Source organism: Pogona vitticeps, chromosome 1, assembly GCF_051106095.1.
Source record: "Pogona vitticeps strain Pit_001003342236 chromosome 1, PviZW2.1, whole genome shotgun sequence".
NCBI lineage: Eukaryota > Metazoa > Chordata > Lepidosauria > Squamata > Agamidae > Pogona > Pogona vitticeps.
Genome location: NC_135783.1, coordinates 332,762,533 through 332,783,151, shown reverse-complemented (window position 1 = coordinate 332,783,151; position 20,619 = coordinate 332,762,533). Strand labels below are relative to the sequence as shown.

At 38.0% G+C, this 20,619-nt stretch overlaps 1 protein-coding gene across 9 annotated transcripts in view; it reads right to left on the bottom strand.

The window, feature by feature from the left end:
- PPP4R4 (protein phosphatase 4 regulatory subunit 4) overlaps window positions 1-20,619 on the bottom strand; it is a 116,369-nt gene that overhangs the window by 34,727 nt on the left and 61,023 nt on the right. For all 9 annotated transcript variants that reach the window (XR_012082650.2, XR_013540805.1, XR_013540806.1 and 6 more), the window contains exons 4-9: window positions 18,783-18,930; window positions 17,661-17,734; window positions 9,678-9,784; window positions 8,001-8,108; window positions 3,854-3,975; window positions 3,589-3,711 (exon numbers count right to left, since the gene is read on the bottom strand). Coding sequence is in view for 6 of the 9 variants with exons in the window: in XM_020814427.3 (XP_020670086.3) it covers window positions 3,589-3,711; window positions 3,854-3,975; window positions 8,001-8,108; window positions 9,678-9,784; window positions 17,661-17,734; window positions 18,783-18,930 (682 nt within the window). In the remaining 3 variants the exon portion in view is untranslated. The remainder of the gene's footprint in view (window positions 1-3,588; window positions 3,712-3,853; window positions 3,976-8,000; window positions 8,109-9,677; window positions 9,785-17,660; window positions 17,735-18,782; window positions 18,931-20,619) is intronic.

The following is a 20,619-nucleotide window of genomic DNA, read 5'->3' as shown; positions in this document are numbered from 1 at the left end:
AATGTGAAATTGTTTCGCTGTCTGGGTAGCTCAATGAATAAGGTATCCAATTCCCTGCTGTGCATCCCAGAAGAGCCGGCCTCTATGACCTTCGGCAAGCTGCACACTCTCAAGATTCCTCAAGAAGAAGGGAACAGTAAAACACTTCTGAGTACTGTCCACATAGAAAACCCTGAAAACAATTATTACTAATGTGGAATTAATCCCTTTGCTCCAGAAATCACAAGGCTAGACATGGGGGTATTTGTATACGACAACCTCCCCACAAGTGGACATAACAAGGGTCCAGCCCCCTGGGGTCAGACTGTCCACTCACCATCGGCTGTTGCTGCGGGCTCCATGCTCCCTTCCTATCACTCTGGAGCACTCAGTCAGCCAGCCACTCTTCAACCTGGCAAAGTGTCTCACCATCCCGCCTTCTGCCAGGAATGGTTAATCGCCCATGAGCTCCAGAGCAATAGAAAGGGAGTGCGGAGCCCGCAGCAGCAACAGACGGTGAGTGGACAGTCCGATCCCAGGGGGCCGGACCCATGTTATGTCCACCTGTGGTGGAGTATTCATATTTGTATACAAATACCCCTATGTTTACACAAAACCTTTTTGGAAAATGTTGTGTACCAATATGAAGAAGCATTAGATATTTGCAAGAACTATTTACTCACAGGGACAATATTCCTATATCGGCATTTTTTAAGAGCATAGCATTTTTAAATTAAAAAACCAAAATTCATCAAGACATCTTCTTGAGACTTTTCTTTCCTCCCTAGAAAGGCTAGCCCTCCATATCACATTGCAAACAGTAACTGTAATATTTCCCTGAAATACAAAGCTAAGAATAATAACTATTGTTTGTAATTTCACCCACATACTTCTTTAAACAGTGGTCATAAAGAACACTTCAAGTTTAGAGGATCTCAAGTACAAGAAATAAATGTTAAGTCCTGCTTTAGGGCTCTTCTGCAAGATACTGATAGTAGAGAACTACTAACCTACCCTAGGTCTGAAAACAGAAGAATATTGTAGGAGAAGTATATTGCTCAAAGTAAAGCCTTCATGCTAACCTCTTCTGTCTGTAGCTATTGAGACCTTAAGATGACTTTGACACTTAGCACATTGATACAGTTCCCATTGTAAAGTAGTTAGAAGTCTGGTATACTGAATCCTAATGTTCTAAAAGGACAAGGTCATATGCACTATTATCCTGTGAATGCAAAAGAACATTGAGAACCCTTTATTTATTTGAAGACAAATGACTTGTTCCTGGTTCCATCAACCAACAAGTCAATATGCAGACCATGGAAATGTTCCCTTTTTTGGACAAAACCTCCCAGAATCTTATTGGACAGCATGGCTAGTGGTCACAATAGCTGAAGCTTTCTAGAAACTATTGCCTCAAAAGGTACAGTATTTTTCGCTCCATAAGACGCACCTCTCCATAAGACGCACCAAATTTTTAGGAGAAGAAAACAGGAAAAAATAATCTGTTTTCTTCGCTCCATAAGACACACAGACTTTCCACCCCACCCCACCCCATTTTGTGGGAAAAAAGTGCATCTTATAGTGCGAAAAATACAGTAATCCTTCCAAGCTCATGTCTTCTTTCATATAAATCATAAGTTTTGATTAACTAGTATTCATTTGAAATGGTTTGATGCACCCAGCATGTTATTATAAAACCTTATGAGAGAAAGATGGGCTTTTTCATCATAGCTGCATCAGAAATGAGAAAGTTACTTTTTGAAGTACAACTTCCAGAATATTCAGTGCTAGCTAAAGTATTCCAGGAGTTGCAGTTAAAAAAAAACCTCTTGCCATCTTTGGCTTCTAGGAGTACCTTCTGGTATTACCTATCATAAACAGTAACATATCTGTTTGAGCTCTGGATGAGTTTCACTTTAGTCTTTGCTGTGATCTTGAGTTAATCTAGTTTATAAGCAAATGTGAATAGCTAAGGAACTCTTCCAATGACATTAAATACCTTTTGGCTCTGCTCAATATCTCCACATTAAATGTTCATGAAATCTATTACATGAACTATGCCGTTGGAGCATACTCTATGCAGAATTCCCAATACAAAGTTCTAGTGCAAAAGTTCAAATGAGACTACGAGAGATTCCCCACAAATGGACTAAAGAGCTACCAAAGTAAACAACCCACTTTGGACCTTGCGTTCAAGCATCCTTTTCCCCTAAAGGAAAAAATAGTGATTTGCTGTTCAGTCTCAGATAAATAAAACATTTCCATAAGACCTGAAAATACTTCAGGCTCGAATCCATTAGCAAAACATATTTCCCTTTTCCGTCTCTCCTTGACTGCTGGAGATAAAGGGATTCAGGAAAAAAACCTCAGGAACTAAATTTTTCTAATCTAATCCTCTCAGAGACTAATCCACTATTTCTGTTATATCTTTAACAGGACATATATTGTATCTTGTTCTAATCCTGTTTTTATGCACCTTAAGCTTTTGAAATGTATGTGAATTACAAATTCAGATAAAGTACTAAATACCACGACATTTGTCGCAGGGATGTGTGCAGATTATAGCAAACTAGGCCACTTAATTATAAAAGACATTCTTTTCAACCATATGATTTTTTGATATCTCAGACTGTGGTCACACTGGCAATGTGAATCATCTTCTATTTAGACTTTTTAAAAATTAGGTCCAAGTCCCGTGGTATTTAAACTGATGGTACTTACACCAGTATTTAAACATGTGGTATTTAAACTGGTTCACATGCACTAAATGGAAACCGATTTATTTCTAGTGATTTAAACTGGGTTTGGTGTCTATATTGCTGAAATAAACTCATTTCCTTTATTTTTTTAGAAGCACACTGTTCACAAAGGTTTTGATTGGATTTTAATTTCTTAAAAAAATAAGTAATAAATCAAGTGTCTACAAAGTGCCAACTGGTGTCACAATAGTCTCTAGAAATCATGGGGGGGGGACACCAAAGAGATGACCCCATCCAATTAATGATGAAAAAATGAGAACAGAGGTGAAACGATCCAGCTCCTTTGCGAGGTTATATTCCTGGTGCACAGACCATCCTCCATGTCCAGATGTACCTGCTCTGCACCTACTCTGTGCCTGCTGGTCTTCTGCTACTCTGTTGGATCCTTCATTAGCTGAATGGAGAGAACAGTGGTCATAATGCAAAACATACTGATGAAGTGATATAGCGATAAATATTTTAAGATTTTTTAAAAAATGTGAATGGGAAAATGGTGTTGCCCCTGCCACTCAAAATCCATATAAGGACAAATTAAAACAACAGCAATGTTCACATCAACAAAACCACACTGTATTGAATCAATTTTAGAAGCTATTTTTAAAAAACCCTATTAGTCATTTGAAAACAGTTCACTATGCAGCCCATATAAATCGATTTCACTCTTGCATCATGTGAATGACAAAATCTAAATTGACTTAAATGACACAATTCTTACTGCCAGTGTGACCGCAACCTCATTTATGTCAATGAAAGAATTCTGAGGACCACAATATTTAAAAGATTCCAACCCAAACATGAGTAACCCAGCAGCACCCCTTTAAAAAAAGTGTTAAAGACCTTTCAGCCCTACCATATAGTCCATTACAAAGCTTCCCTAAATGGAAAGATAATGAAACCAAAATAGACTCGTCTGTTTTGAAGGATTTTTCGCAGAATGACTTCACTAATGGGAGGACAGTTTGACTTCTATCATCTGAAAAAGAGAAAAGATTAGTAAGGTGAACAACAGGGCCTTTTGTGAAATTTAATCAAAACATGAACATGATCAGACTGAAAATATAATTGCAGAGGAACTGCAATGGAGTAGGATCAAAGGAACTGAGTTCCAATCTTACCTGCATCAAACATTTCGAGAAGATTGACCAGGGTCTCAAAAGCTGCCAGGCGTACACTGCTGCTTTCATCTCTTGCTAATTCTACCAGCTCAGGGAGCACTACATTTTTTGTCAGTTCAGTTCTGATAAAGGAAAAAAGAAAAAGAAAACAAATTAGATGGACAAAAGCAGATAATAGGCAACTGTAAAAACTATCTCCCTTTACAACCACCTATGGGTCAACCTTAAGATTCTCTGTACATTTAACCACTGTGTTGGATCCAAAGAACATCAGTCACATTCTGGTCTCATAGAAACCCTTATGCATGAACAACTCAGGCCCACTGATTTCAATTGGATTAAGTGTGACTATATCCACCACCCCATAATAATAACAGAAAACAATTAAGGAGCAACAAAATAAGGAGCTTGCTTACTTCATTCTTCACAGAAAATGTCATACTTTGGGAAAGATTTAGGTATGACTATAACCTAAAACAGAAATCTTAACTTGTCATCAAGTGAAAGCTGAAATAATTGTTTGACTAAAGCAGGGTGTCTTGGACATTTGGTCTCCTATGGTCTAAAGCAGGGGTCCCCAACCCCAGGTCTGCAGTGGCCCACGGCCAATCCAGGACCGGGCTGCGGACACAGATCTCTTACCCCCCCAGCGCAGGCACATTCAGCCCCGTGAGCGCACTGTGCGCATGTGCCCCCGAATGCAACGTGCGCATATGCACGAGAGACTTCCGCCCCCCTGCAGGCACGCCCCCCCACCGGGAAAAGGAGAAGTTTTGCTCTTAATATGGAAATATCAAACCACTCCGTATTCACTTTTGCCCACAGAATTTAATGGAAAACATTCATTAAGGAAAAAAAAACTACATGAAAGAACAAATTCAGAATTCCAGTGAAAACATATCGATTAAAATGGAAGTTCAGGTTCTCTTTGCACATCTTTGCTCAAGCCATCCAATATTTGCTATCAGATTGTTTTGTGTCTATGTGTTTCTTAATGCATGCAGATCACACAACTCTATGGTCTTTTTTTTTTCAGGTTTAAATCCTCATTATCTAATCCCTCCCTGTGGAACTGGAGAGTCACTTAAATGCTAGAGGAAACAAAGGGACTGTAAGTTGAGCTTTATGTGGCAAGAAAGAGAAAAATTAGAAAGCTGTTAAACTGTTGGTCAGCAACGAAATAAGGGAACATATGGTTGTAAGTAGGGGGCATGTATGCTTTCCAGTGAAACAAAGGGAAACAAAGAAAACAAATTAAAAATGGAAAAAAGTTGATTTGGCACAAATGGTAGAATTATGAAACAGACACAGCTTCCTATGAAGAATATTTCTAATGAAGTCATTCTTGGATAAAGCTTTCATTCCTGAAATACATGAATCCATATATTTTTATAAAGACAATATTTCCATACTTTCACTGAGTATCTAAATGGGAAGGGAGAAATACTATAGAGGTAGACAGAAAGGAACAGAGATAAATAAATAAATATTTATTTATTTATTTATTAGATTTATACCCCGCCCATCTAGACCGAAGCCTACGCTGGGCGGCTTTGGTCTAGATGGGATTTTTGCCCTCCAACTCCACATGCATCATATCCAAATCTTATATTTTCAGCAGGTTGCCAAAAGATACAACTTCCAAAAGGAAAATTAAAAGAGCAGCTCCTAAAATTGCTAAGACAGAACAGTTAGAGTGTCAGACTACAATTGAGTAGACCCAAGTTCAAATACCTTCTCAACCACGAAATGTACCAGGTTAGTACATCAGCCTAAAATACCCCACATGATTGTTGTGAGGAGAAAAGAGGAAGGGGATTAAATAGCACAAGTTCACTCACTAAACCTTATGGCTTAGTGAGAATGTGAAGACCTTGGGACTTCCCACACACTTCAAATCACTTCCACTTTAAATAAATGTAGGGAGTTTTAGACTCTCGGGGTATTTAGTGCTTCATTCTCCAGAAACCCCAAACACTACAGCCAGCGATAAATGATTGTGGAAGTCCAAAATATTGTCCAAAATATCTGAAGGCCACAAGTTTCCCATTCCTGCTAAACATGCCGTTCTGAAGAAAAATCAGTCCAAAACTCACATAATAATCAACACTCATTGAATAGTACTATATCTGTGGCAAAGTGAGAAAATTGCATTCTCACTCCTGCTCAGCATCCTTTTTCTTGAAGTCACTCAGTGCTAAATCCGCATTGTGTGCCAATTGTGTGTTGATTCAAAGTAAAAAGTACAAAAGATGGACAAAGAGTTGAAAATGTCTACCAAATGGATTAAAATTACACTGGGGCAGAAAAGAGTTTGCAAAAGAACTGCATTTTAAGAAAAGATTTAAACAGAGATAGGAATGTAACCTGCCTGTTCCAGGCACAGGAAGCAGGACAACAAGAGTGCACAGAAATGGAAGTAGAAGAAGCCAAAGAAAGATAACAGCAGGTGAGCTGCTTGATAAGGATGGAGGGGGGGGGCAGCAGAGAGAAAAATAAGTGCTGTTTTCAGCAGTGGAAAAGTCATCAGGTGACAGGGTTAGAAGAGAAGAGGCCTAAGGTGGCATCATTAGATTTTTGGCAGAAATTATGTGGTTGAAGGTGGAGTGAAAAATAGAAAGATAAAGATATGCAGAAGAAAGGGAAGAGTAAAAAAAAACCCATTGAAAATCAGGGCCAAACTATACCAATAACTTTCTCCAACATGTTTTGTTTTCCTTTAAGCCTCTGAGGCTTCAACAGAGGAAATGCCAAAGTTAGCTTTTTCCTTTTTGCCATTTTTGCTCAAAATCTTACCCTCCAGGTCACTTTCCATCCTGGGAAGCAAAAGATACAGATACATATATCTTTCTCTTTGTGCAGGGAGAAGCAGCTGGAGAAGATATTTTGAGCCGAACAATGGCTGAAAGGGAAAGAATTAAGCCATTTCATTCTTCCCCACCTATTTTAAATTCCTCTGCTGAAACTCTCAGCCTTGGAGAGCTACTTCCTGTGATTTGGAAAAAAATTTAGAAAGGAAACATTAGTTAAAAGAAACACATGGCTGAAGATGACATACTGTAAAGAGGCCCTGAAAGCATGACAGGAGAGAACTGAAGAAAGAGTGGTGTATTACTGGGAAGCTGTAACATGTTTCTAATGAGAATGGTTTATCCTCCCACCTTCGCTGCTATTTCTCTATTCAGGGATAGCGTGCACAGAGAAGACAGTCATATTATCTAGGAACAAAAGGATAGCAGTAGGCTAGCTACTTGCCTTCATTGTAGTTTATGTTTGTGACCTATGTGTCCCTCTACTGCAACTTAATCAGCAGCAATTACTCTCATATGAGATGAACAATGGAAACAGCAGATAAATGCAAATGTCTTCCTAAATTCTGAGTTATCAGTGCAGTTAAAGCGATGCACAAATCTCAAATTCTGATTAGTCTATAGCTTTGGCAAGAAACCCCACCTGTTCTCTTGTGATTTACCTGTTTGCCCCATGGAGGTCGATTTTCTATCATGCTGAATTAGTCATCATTAGTCAAGTAGACAGAATCATAAGGAACTCTTCTCATTGCCAGTAACGGAAGGCTTTGTATTATGCAGTACTTTATGACTTTTGGAGCCTTATAGCACAATGTTAAACTGCAGTACTGTAACCAAAACTCTGCTCATGACCTGGGTTCAATCTCAGGTAAGTGGATTGAGGTTCACTCAGCTTTCCATGCTTCTGAGGTCAGTAAATTGAGTACCAACTTGCGGGGTGGGGTGGGGGCAGCAATGCGTACCCTGCATAATTAAATTATAAACTGTCCAGAGAGTGGTAAATAAGCAGCAAGCTTTACTTTTGTTTTAAGGAAATCTACACGTTGATGACCTCTCAAAGATCCTATACTTCATAACCCTTCAGAGGATTAAAAACCTTTGCTTCCTTTACTAAATCAATCTATCTCATGTCAGATCTTCTTTTTCTACTGTCTTCAACTTCTACTGGCATTATTGCCTTTTCCAGTGGGTGTTTTGTTTTTGTTTTTTGAACCATGATTTCATTTCCTTTGTGCTCCCAGCTTGAGCTCTATTAACTGCTTTTCAGATTATCACTATTATATCACTATCATATGCAATTGTTTACATTTTGTAGTAATAGTACAAATTGTGCTCACCCTATTCCTTGAGCTATGAGCTCCAGTTGCCGACACATGCAGGAACGAACCTCATATTCTACATCCTGACAGAGAGATTTTACCAGTGGGAGAATTTCTCTTTTAACACTAAAAAAAGGCAACAATTGTATAAATAATTTTTTTAAACTCCACTTAAGTGATACATCTCAGTCAATTTATCTCATAGTAAACCTTTGACCTCCATATCACAGTTTATACTATCATTATACAGTGGCACCTCACATGACGATGTTAATTGGTTCCATTAAAAACATAGTTATGTGAAAACATCGTTAAGCGAAACACCATTTCCCATAGGAATGCATTGAAAACCGGTTAATCCGTTCCAATGGGAGCCTATTCAATACATTTCAATGGTGAAAAAAAAATCACCAAAAATTCAAAAAGACTCAGAACGAAGCCAAATTACTTTAACGAAGGTTTTATTAGGTGCACTAACGATTCCAAGCATTTTAAACATTTTTTAAACATTTTAGAATATTTTTAAAATAGCGAAAACAGGGCTGTAAAAAAAAAAAAACGTTAAGCGAAACAGGGGACCTAAAACTGTCATCGTTAAGTGAAGCAAGGTCCCAAACATCATTATGCAAAAATCCCCCATAGGAAACATCGTTAGGTGAGGCGGCAAAATTTCCAGCAAAGGCCATCATTATGTGAATTCATCGTTGAGCGAGGCACTCGTTAAGCGAGGCACCACCGTACTTTACATTTTAGGAACATTGCCTAACAAGAAAAAAGGTTGCTAGTAACAAGTACAAATGCTGTGTTTTCCAGGTTTCAGGAATGAGAAGTATGCCTAGCATCACATCTAAAACAATATTTTATAACAAAATTCTGCTCATGACCTGTGCTGATTATCATAAAGCATAAATGTTTTCATCTAAACATAAATGCAAAAACAAGAATGAAATTCAATGTGAACTGCTAATATGTATGGTTAATAACAAGGATAAATCACCTTGGGATGGATTTGTTTCAGATGTCATTCAATCTGTTTCAGTTGCCATTCAATCATACAAGATCTTTCTATCAATTAACAAATATCTTTGGTCCAAGTTTGCTAACGCAAACATTCTGGGTATTAATGGGAAGTTTTGGGGGAGGACAAAAGGCCACCCCACTGTTTATTTTGTTGATGGTCCTCCCAGCAGTGACAGCTGCACTCCCTGAAGCTTTTTAGTATCAAATTCTTCATCTGTATCAGAAGGATGACAGGAAGCATTGCCCACACTCCAATCTGATTTTATGGGGTTATTGCTGAGGCAGATCTGGTGCACTAGACCTGGTATTACTTGGCATTATCATGAAGCCAAATAACTATTTCAGGGAATGTTGCCTGTTTTCATTTTGGAAGAGAAGACTGAAAAACAGAACAGTAAAGAAGCTCAGTGGCTATTAGCCAGGATCATTACTGGTAAGACAAGTGGGTATTCCACCCTTACATACAGGGTACTCATGAAAAGGATGGGTGCTTCTCTAAAGCCCATTTTAACTGAGGAAGACTGCTTCAGCTCAATCCTATTTTTGGACTCTTTGGTGCAGTTCATCAACTTATTCAGAAGTGCTCTCCCATTCCACCCTACAGCAGGTCATTTTAAAACATTTTGTGGATATTTTAATCAATTAGAACATATGAAACAAACACAAGTTACTCACATATGAGTGTCAAACTTGTTAGCTAATTTTCCCAAGATTTTACAACTAACCAAACGAGACTGAAGTGTTTGGGAAAGCTGTGCCTTGGAAACAAGAGGATTCAGGATCTGTGGGGTTGGGAGCAGGAGGGGTAGAAGAAGAAATTCAAAGAAGAAATTTAGAATTAAACAGAAGGCAAGCAATAAAATATGCATTATATATTAAGAACCTCTTCAAATATTAAGACTGCTGTAAGCATCAGCTTGCATAAGAATACACAAAGCACACAGTACATATCCCAGACATAAAACAATTACAAGTTATACACTTTCAACTTCAGTAAAATGGACCTCCATGAAAAAAGAGCGTTATCTGAGAGTTGGCCCTCAAATGTGACAAACTGCTACAAAAAGTTCCACAGGTTGTAAAGAAGATATTCTCTGGCTTCTTACGCAATCACAAACTCAGGTAAAGGCCATTTGTAATTTATGTTGTAAAATTAGCACTTCCTACCCATATTTATGATGTGAACTCTATTACAATACAATTTTAAAAAGGCAAAATGAGATCAACAAAGTACGAACTATACCATTAGATACTTTCAATTCTAAACCTGCTGCTGGAGGCTCTGCTAACTTCTGTTATTCCTAAACATCTGCTAACTGGAACTAATATTTGCCCATTTCAATTAATATCTGCTAAATGGTAGCGTTGTAATAGAATCATAGGATTGTAAAACTGGAAGGAGCCCCAAGGATCATCAAGTTAAAACTCCTGCTTAAGCAGAAAATCCACAGCTAAGGCATCCCTGGGAGATAGCCATCTTTGTTTAAAAACATCCAATGAAAGAGAGTGACATTTTGCAGGGTTTTTATTATGAGGAAGTTCTTCTTAATATTTAGTCAAAAATTTCTTTCTTGATTGAATCTACTAGTTCATATCATTTCCTCCATAGCTACACAAAAGCTTATTCCATCTTCTATATTGGTGGTTTTCAACCTTTTCTTTACGACAGACCCCCTTTAAATATCTTTTGTTGCCATGAACCACCAAGATTTAACTCAAGATTTAAAATCCTAAGTGCATCAAATATTTATTTAAATTTTCTCATGAAGGGTCTTCAAGTTTGGAAAGATGGGAGAAATAAGTTAATCTGTTAATACACACATTTCTATTATAATATTTTTATTGGAATTATTCCATACAAGTTTAAAATACAGTAATAACAATAATAATGATGATGATTGTCTTTAATTCCTGCTGAAGAAACTGAAATTACAAGCACATAAAATAATTAATATGACACACCTATACTGTACATGAAAATGAAAGCTAGAAAATGACATAAATATAATATGTATAAAATTGTACCTCATTAAACACAAGTTGGGTAGAAAAAAAGGCAACATTATATTCAAATAATTATAATTAATGAGAAGGCTGGTGCTGCATTTCACTTACAAGCCTTGTTATATCAGGCTTAATAGCTGGAACTTTTATTCTGAGTTCTGACTATTTATTTATTTATTTATTTATTTATTCATTGGACTTATATACCGCCCCATAGCGCTACAAGCACTCTCCGGGCAGTTTACAATTTTTAATTATACAGGCTACACATTATACAGACTATGTTTTTCAAACAGTTTCTATACTTATTTTAAATATAAACGAGAGCAGAAAATATTTTACAAAAGTATGTTATTACGAAAGGCATCAATACTTTCATAGCCTTCTTTGACAGTTCTGGAAAATCTGCTTGTAGGTGAGCCCAGAAATTTGGAAGAACCAAATTTCTTGTTCCTTGAAATGAAATTTCGGAGCACCATTCATGGATATTTCTATGAGCTTGTCTTCCTCTTGTGTTGTGAGCCCCTCTAGTTCATACAAATTAACTGAAAATGGATCTCTAATCCAGTTTCTGCTTGCATCAGGAACAGAAAAATATTCACAGAAAACTACGCTGAAAATCTTACAAATGTCATGTGATAAGTGATGTGTCCTCCTCAGATAACTCTTTGTTGGTGGAACCAAGAAAATCTGTGAAGTTTGAAAAAGTCCTATACTTTTGGTTCAATAGGCGATGATGCCACAATTCCAACTTTTTTTTTTTACCATTGCTTCAATTTTGTCTTCAACTTGAAAAACTGTAACTAACCTCTTCTCCTTGAAGATGTAAATTGAGCATATTTAAATGGGTGAACATATCTGACATATGCTAATTTGACTAACCAGGAAAAATCTGTCAAATGATTGCTGAGGTGAAATTGCTTGTGTGCAGAAATATCAAACAGTTATTTGCTATCAAACAGTTATTTTCATAACCAATTTTTACGTCTGTATATTTTTAAAGGAGGCGGTAGGTTAAAAAAGCCAAGTTTTACACAAACATGCAAGTGAAATTAAGATTTTGTTCTATATCTCCTTTTCTTTTCTTTTCTTTCTTTCTTTCTTACTTCAAAAGATCATAACATTTCTTCAAGCATTCGTGGACTTCCTGTGAGAACATTGCAGCCCCTCAGGATTTAAGAACCTAGGTTCTAAATAACAGGCCTTTAACTATTTGGAGATGACCATCACATCCCCTCTCAGTCCTCACTTCACCAGCTTAAACATACCAGCTCTGTCAGCCATCCTCATAGGCCTTAGTTTCCAGACCTTTTCTTCGTCACCCACAGTATGCTTCTGAAACTGTGGTGCCCAAAAGTGGACAAAGTATCTGAGGTGAGTGCTAACTAAAGCAGAATAGAATTATACTAATACATCCTTTGATCTCGACACATTTCTGTTGATGCAGCCTACTATTGCACTGGCTTTCCCCCCCTGCTGCATCACACTGTTGACTTATGTCTACCTTGTAGCCTACTAAGAGACCCACAAAACACCCACAAGATATTTGTGTATCTCATTCTCTCTGCCCTAAATGTAGACCTGTACATGTTTTTTTCTTTTTGTTTCTTCTGACCCATTTCTCCTGTTTGTTACTGGAGAACAGAATCCTCATTCTGTCTTCTGAAATGTTAGCTATTCCTCCCAGTTTAGCGTCCTATATAAACTTGATTAGCATCCCCTCTGTTCCTTCATCCAAGTTGTTGTTGTTTGTTTGTTTGTTTATTTATTTGATTTATACTCCACCTATCTGGGCGACTCGTCCACTCTAGGTGGCTAGAGTTATTTATAAAGTTATTTATAAAGATCTTAAAAATACTGAATTAAAGACACAACCCTGCACCCACTTGTGGGTGAGGTTTCTCTGTGACCGGCCAAACCAAGTATGATTTCTGAATACTTGGGGGGGGGGGATACTCCATCTGCGTTAAAAATATACCTAAAACAAAGACCACTTCCAACCTTATCCTTTTGATTCATGGAAATGCTCTTCTAAGTCCCCCCATGAAATGTTCTGACATGAGGTGAAGAACATTTCACAGCATCTATGGCTCTCATTCAAGAGGACAGGTGTACACAGGGAACATCCAAACCACTACTCTTAATTGAGTTGATCTCTCACTGACTCATTACTAATCTTTTCACATTTAGAAAAAGGCCAACACAAGACTCCTACAGTTACGAGAAAGGTCGTATCTCTTTACATGGTTTTGCATGAGAAAACCTACTGCTTTTTTTCCTTTCAAAAAGGGCCAGTCACTCAATTATATTTTCTGTAACAAAACACTTGAAAAATTATACTACTCTGGATGCATTCCCCTTTTGTTATCAGTCTTTCAGGAATGGCTTCTTGAGAGGCAGCTGTGAATAGAAAGTGTGAGATCACAAACAAATCTGGTAAAGACAGACTTGACATTTAGAGTAAATGAAACTCCAAAGCGCTTTTCTTGCTCTAATTCATTAGATTATAAAAAGCTCAACATTCCACACCAACATGAAGATAAATGCATCTGACCAAATTATATTTCACAAGAAGCTGTACTGCAGCTAAAACTGTGCTCACGACCTGGGGTTCAAATCCCAGGTAGCTGGCTCAAGGTTGACTCAGCCTTCTATCCTTCCAAGGTCGGTAAAATGAGTACCCAGCTCGCTGGGGGGGGGGGGCAATGTGTAGCCTGTATAATTTAAATTGTAAACCGCCCGGAGAGTGTAGCGCTATGGGGCGGTATATAAGTCCAAAAAAAAAAAAGCAAGTCGTGAAAATTTGTATTATCAGTGTGGGAATGCAAGAAGACATTTAATTTTTCCCCAAATGGAATTTTATTAGGAAAAATACACAAATGTTTTCCCTTCTTGAAACCAACTAATGTTTTCAGTATTTGCATCCTTCAGTTGTTTTAAGAGGAAAAAAATATGGATTCCAGTCATTAATGTATTTGTTCTACTGACAATCATGTGAAAAGACTGTCCTCTTGAGAATTTGCAGCTTTCCTTTGGTAAGAGAGGAGTGGCACCAGTACAAATTTACATCTGAATGTGCAGGATATACTGACAGCTTCTTGTTAGCAAGCCTCTCTACAGTAATGACAGAAGTAATGAGTGCCCCAAGGCCATTCACTTACACCTTCCCTACAATCTTTACAACCCAACAACTTTTGACTCACAAGATGAACAAACACATCTCACCAGGCTATTGATAACGCAACCCACTTTAAAGCACCTGGTTTTGCTGCCTGGCCAGGACTATCATAAAATAAAAATGGACAACTTGTCTAGCTCCTAGTAGCAGGGGCAACTGATGTCTATTATAAATCATGGGGCAGGAGGCCCAATAACAGTGGTGAGAGATAGAGCCAGGAGTAAAAGTGGGCATTCATACACAAAAAGACAGGTTCCCTCCCCCTCCATCATTCACACATACATGGAGACAGGCATGAAGACAAGCAAACATTCACATGCACACTGGAAGAAGGAAATAGCCTGCGCCTGTGACAGGGTAGTACCTCATATTCCCAGTGATACAACTACCACGGTCAAGCATGCTATATTGTACTGGTAAAAACACAAACTAACATGGCCACCTCTTCTAAAACTACAGTACGGCCTCCTTATCCATGGGATCAGTATCTGGTGATTCACTTATCCATGGTCTGAAAATACATGTATTAAAAATATTACATAAAAATAACCAGAAAAACAGTAGAGATTTTCAAGATATAACTATCAGAACTAGCCACTAGAGGGAACCAGACACAATACTATATAGTATGACTCCAATATACACAGGGGATTGGTTTCACGCCCCCGTGAAAACCACAGAAAAGAGCAAATGCTATATCTATATAGCATTGGAAAAGGGGATAAAACAGAAAAAATATTTTCAAATGCATTACCAGAACTGGCCGCTAGAGGGTGCCAGAGAACAAACTATGTATTATTCTAGTGGCCAGTTCTGGTAATACATGTAGAAATAGATTTTTTTCTGCATTTTTCTTTTAATATTTTTAATATTTTCAGACTGTGGATAAGTGAATCAGTGGATACTGATCCCATGCACAAGAGGGTCCTTACCTTTATAGATAACCCACCACCATTTCACCTAGTGTCCCAGCATCTTCTTCTAAGTTCCATGGGGTGCTAATGTTGCCAAAATGCCTCTTGGGAGAGGTTTCCTACCTCCCGCCCTTCATGCCTTCCAGACAGCAACTTCCTCAATCCTTTTTGATAAACAGGGAGATTTATTCCTAATAGTCTTCAAAGAAGACAATTACAGTGCCACTGAGATTGTGTGTGTGTAAGAGAGGAGAGAGATGGTTGTCTTCAGCATGTGGATGAACAAGACTACAACTCAGTTCTTACTCATAAAGGCCCCATCAAGACAAAAATTACAGGTACAGGGGAGTCATGGGACCAACACACTGTTATGTATAGCATTTGCTATAACCTGTGCTTTTCATTATCTGCGAGTGGACTTGGAACCGATTCCCCATGGATACTTGCGTTCCACTGTACTTATATTGGTAACTAAGCTAAATTTGCTCAATTAATTTTTGATTCTTCATACTGTTTCTGGACTCTCTTATCAGGCTGTTTTATTTGTGCCTCAGTCTGCAGGATCAGCCTGCCTGGGAACAGGACACACACTAAAAACAATATCTGGTTTATACTGTATGGATGAAATGTCATGAAAACAAATCAAAGTATTGGTTGTTGTAGTTTTTTCAGGCTGTTTGGCTATGTTCTGGAGGTTGTTCTTCCTAATGTTTCGCCGGTCTCCGTGGCTGGCAGAACACAGAGTTCTAACTCTTGCCCTCTGAAGATGCCAGCCATAGAGATTGGCAAAAATTTAGGAAGAAAAACCTCCAGAAAACGGCCAAACAGCCCGCAAAAACTACAACAACCATTGGATCCCGGCCGTGAAAGCCTTCGAGAATACAAATCAAAGTATTCTTTTAAATCCTCTTAGAATACTCTTTAAGACTTCATTGAAGAACAAAAAATTAACAAAGGTTCTGCTGTAACCTTGGTACAGATATATACCAACCTCAGGTTTTCTTGCTCATTTCCAAGCTCAACATCAGCTTCTTTTTCATGTTCATTACCAGCTTAGACTTATGATCTTAAACTAGGGCATCTGAGACAACCTAACTGGGGAATCATGCTATGCTTATATTCTAGTGTAAGAGTGATGGACCTTTTTTCTGTTGAGGGCACCTAATCTGTAGTAAATGTACAAACAAAACTAGAAGAAGGGTCAGCACCAACAACAGGGAAAGCCACTCTACCCCTTTGGTTTCCATTCCTTTTTGCCACCGACTTCTCTCTCTTTCCTCTTTCCGTGCCATTCCCTTCTGCAACCTTTCTCTCTCTCTCCTTCTCATGCTGGAAGTGTTACTTTTGGGAATTACAATTCCCAGAATCCCGGGTTGGACAGTTATAATCAGGCATGGGAAATTCTAGGAGCTGCAGTCCAAAAGAGTGAGATTTCTAAGCTTTTCACATACTTGCTGTCTTCACTGTATTTGATACTACATCCCCTCCAGCAAGTTATTGTCAGTTCTTTGGTATCTCTGCAGAGTTTTCCAGCATGAGCATCATTGGCCGAAGCGATTCTTCTCTATAGCCTGGTAGCAGCTAGGAGCATCCAAAGTCTACTGGATCTAGCCAAATAATCACTTGTCTTTGTCCCACACTGTGCAACCAGGATAGACAAGCATATCATGGCCATATCAGAGAGCAAATCCCACTGTCATGCCCTCCTCTTTCCCATACGTTAAGGCTGACATCACAGTCCAAATGAAATTCAAGTATGGATAGAACACAGCTAGCAGAATATGGGATTCATCACTCACATTCTAGCTAGTCAACACAACCATGATGAAACATGGTTTCGAATTCAGTTTTCCTCACTTACTATAGTTAAACTGTAGTTCTTGTGTCATGTGGAACTGTGGTTTCAAAATGAAACCAAAAACGTTAAATCCTCACAGTTGCATATGACAAGAAGGAGGATGGGAAGAAGATGCAAGTACACTATGAATTCCTATTACATCATATTACATCTGAACTAGAACACTACATGTAGCTTTATTGGATAACATTGGTTTCCCACTTTTCCAAGTAAAACTGGCAATCTGTGTGACCTATCACAACACCTCAACATTAGAAATTCATTTTTTATTCAGAAGAAATATTTGAATATTTCTTGCTTGTATGGTTCAAGTTTGACACCATGTAAACAAGGTATGTTTATCAGTTACTGCCTGTTTTGCATGGTGCTCTTAAAACTTTGCTAAGATCAGACCCTTCTACACTTACATCCTATTTATTACTAATGTAGTAAGTGCTTTCCTATCGATCAGACCAAAAGTAACATACAACTAGGAATATCTTTTTATTTATGGCAGAGTGCCTCAGCTCATGACTTGCAAATTTTTCATACAGACTGCAGGTTCTGGATACTCTGGGGTAATAAAAACGGAAACAGGAAATTCATATAACTAAGCATCATTTGTAGTTAGAGGGAGAAAGGGAGGACTGGACATTCGGAAAACTACAGGGCACAATCAATCATCTGCTCATATTATCTGTAATATTCACAGGAAAACATATTACCTCTAGTCTGATGGTTTCTTTTGGCAATGCTTCTATTGCAGCAAGAAGAGTTTCCAGCCAGGCATTACTGACACCTGGGGGATACAAATGGACTAGAAATAGATGTGCATCTTCTATCAGGCAACTTTCAAAAAGCTCCTTTAATTAACAACTTTATTTCAGTGTTCTGAAATAAGAACTCTTACAAGCACATTTTTCACAAGTTAGATGGAAGCTGTTTGGGAAACTGGGGGCTAGATTTCAGGAGGCTATCTGTTAAAATACCAGTTAAGACCTCAATCCTACACCAAGTGGAGAGCAAATCACACTGAGCACAATGGGGCTTACACCTATCTAGCACTGTGAGGCCTCAATCCTATGCTCATGCAGGATTTCCTCCCACATGCCATGCAATAAAAGACTGTTCTACACCATGTGACATATGGTTATAAGATGTTCAAGATTCGGAGGTAATTCTGAGTACATGATTATCACACTGTTATATTCAATGTACTTTTCTAATTCTGCCCCGGGTATGTTTACAAAATATACATTTCTGGTTATCTAAACACCCGCGGGGTCAGTTAGGTCCAACATACAATTTATGTAAAGATAGTCTTAGTACCTGTTACTATTTTGTTTCACTGGAATTGACAAGATCTCAATTGTTACTTGCAAATACTGTCATGCTTAATAATTCCCACCATGTGTTTTATTCATTTGGCTTTCTTGCAGAAGATTTGACCTCAATAACAGATAACAGACAAAAATAATAGATAAACTAGTAGACAGTTTTTCAAATATTTGAAGCTGGACACAAAGCTGAATTAGATGGCAACAGAGACTAAAAATATAAATCCTGAGCAGAATGTTCTACTGAGTTCAGTGGATCTTATTCCATGCACTTATAAGATTGTGAAACTTCAAAGTTTTGAAGAAAGGCCCCTACATGATGCATTTTAAATGATGGCAAAGGAAAATGATAACTAACCACTGCATACCGCATTATACAGTACTGGTAAGCCCGCATTGTGCACCATGTGATTTTTTTCTTGGTGTGTGCTCTTTTTTAAATAGTACCTCACTAAGCAAAGAAAAAGCACTGCAAGCTAAAAAAAATCAGCAACATGGCATGACTCTGACCTGCATCTCTGTGCTCCAGATTCTGTAGAATGATGTGTAGGAAGGAGTGGGAATATGTATGGATGGATATTGACTCCTCTTGTAGAATTGTCAAAAGCGAAACAGCAGCTGTTAACTGCATCTCCACCCCTGCAACAGGAAGAACTTCCTATATAATCAGAATAGAAAAAGGAAAAGATGTGAGGAAACAGCATATAGATAGGAAAAGCAAAAACAAATACAACCATTACAGAAAGTAAGGACATATTTGGTCAAAACACATCCCAGAAACATAAACTGCATGGTAAATTGCATTTGTAGATCCCTTGCAACTTATTTCTGCGAGATTATCTGACTAGTTATGGTGAGCTCCTTGCTAGAGCATACAAACTTCTTGAATTCTTCATATGCATTGTGTTTTCTCCTACAAATCTGAACAAATAGATGGTTGACATTCTGAATTAGGCCAGGTATATACATAATATAGCTTTATCCATGTTTGATGTGGTCACCTGGTCTCTTTTTCGTATAATCAGATCTATGACCACATAATAAAATTTACTTACTTACTACATTTCCTCTGAAGGTTATTTTCTATACTGGAATGTAAAACTGAGATTTTGCAGATACAATCAAAATAGATAAAACCCTTTGCAATCTCCAAATACAGTGGTTCTTTCACTTTTTAGAATCAAAGATAGGCCACTTCACTCCTCCAAAGTTACATTTTTTACAGAATTCACAAAGAAGCAGCCCCAATTATCCAGCATTGTCACATGAAGATGCACAAAGTCCCTGAGTTTCAGCTACTTGCCATACAGATTTGTGTTTACGGATAAAAAATGGCTGTGACAACAGATCTATTACGTTCTACCACTGCAGGAGTGTACTGTTGCAGTTGTTATAATGTTCTGGGTTAAAATGTCTCATGCCAATTTCCTGCAAACCATGATGCCAGGACGCAGAAGTAACATATTATGGTTTTCAATAAGATGGCACTATTTAGGACTTTCCAACTCAGGAGAAGACTGGGATTTTAGTGCATTCAGGAAATAAATGATACAGTACTTGATTCTAACTGTACTACAATCCTAACCCCAAGTCCTATTGTTAACACCCAGAACATTAGAATTCCAACGGGGCTAAAAAATACTCTTGATGCAAGATTTCTTATCCTAATATAGAAAGCTATTGTTAACCTTTCATTTTTGCTGAAATGTTTTTTGGCTGTGAACCGCATAACCAGCAAGCATCTTCTGTAATCAGTTCTTCCAATTACTATTTTTTTACAAACTTCATTTTAATTTCATTGCTATCCCCATTTAGACCTAAAACCATTTTCATTCCCAGATTCTGCTCAGTGCTGCTTGTTTTGACATGATGGAAGTGGTGCGTGGTGGGAAAGGGACTGATTATATTTCCAGGTGTCTCACTGCCATGGCTCACCAACAGCTACAATTCTCAATACAGTTCATTTATTCATTATGATCAACATACATACCTAACACTGGACTAGAAGATAACCAATGTAAAGTGCCCCCCCCCAAAAAAAAACAATCAGGAAAAATCTCAAAAATGCAGTTAATTTTGAGTCAAAACATGAAGAGTCCATCCATTAATATTAAAAGCTCTAAATTATATCACACCTATAAATGAAAGCTAGGCCAAGGTTACAGAGGTAGTGACTTGTTCAGTTCTCAATGATTACTATACATTCTATACAATAGAGAAACTGAGCTGCAACCTGGAATATGGTTTGCACAGAAACCTGTCCCCCACTATGCCATATATAACATATATAACAGAGTTGGAGGGAAAACCTGGGTTTACTTAGCCTTACAAATGATACTCCTGCGCA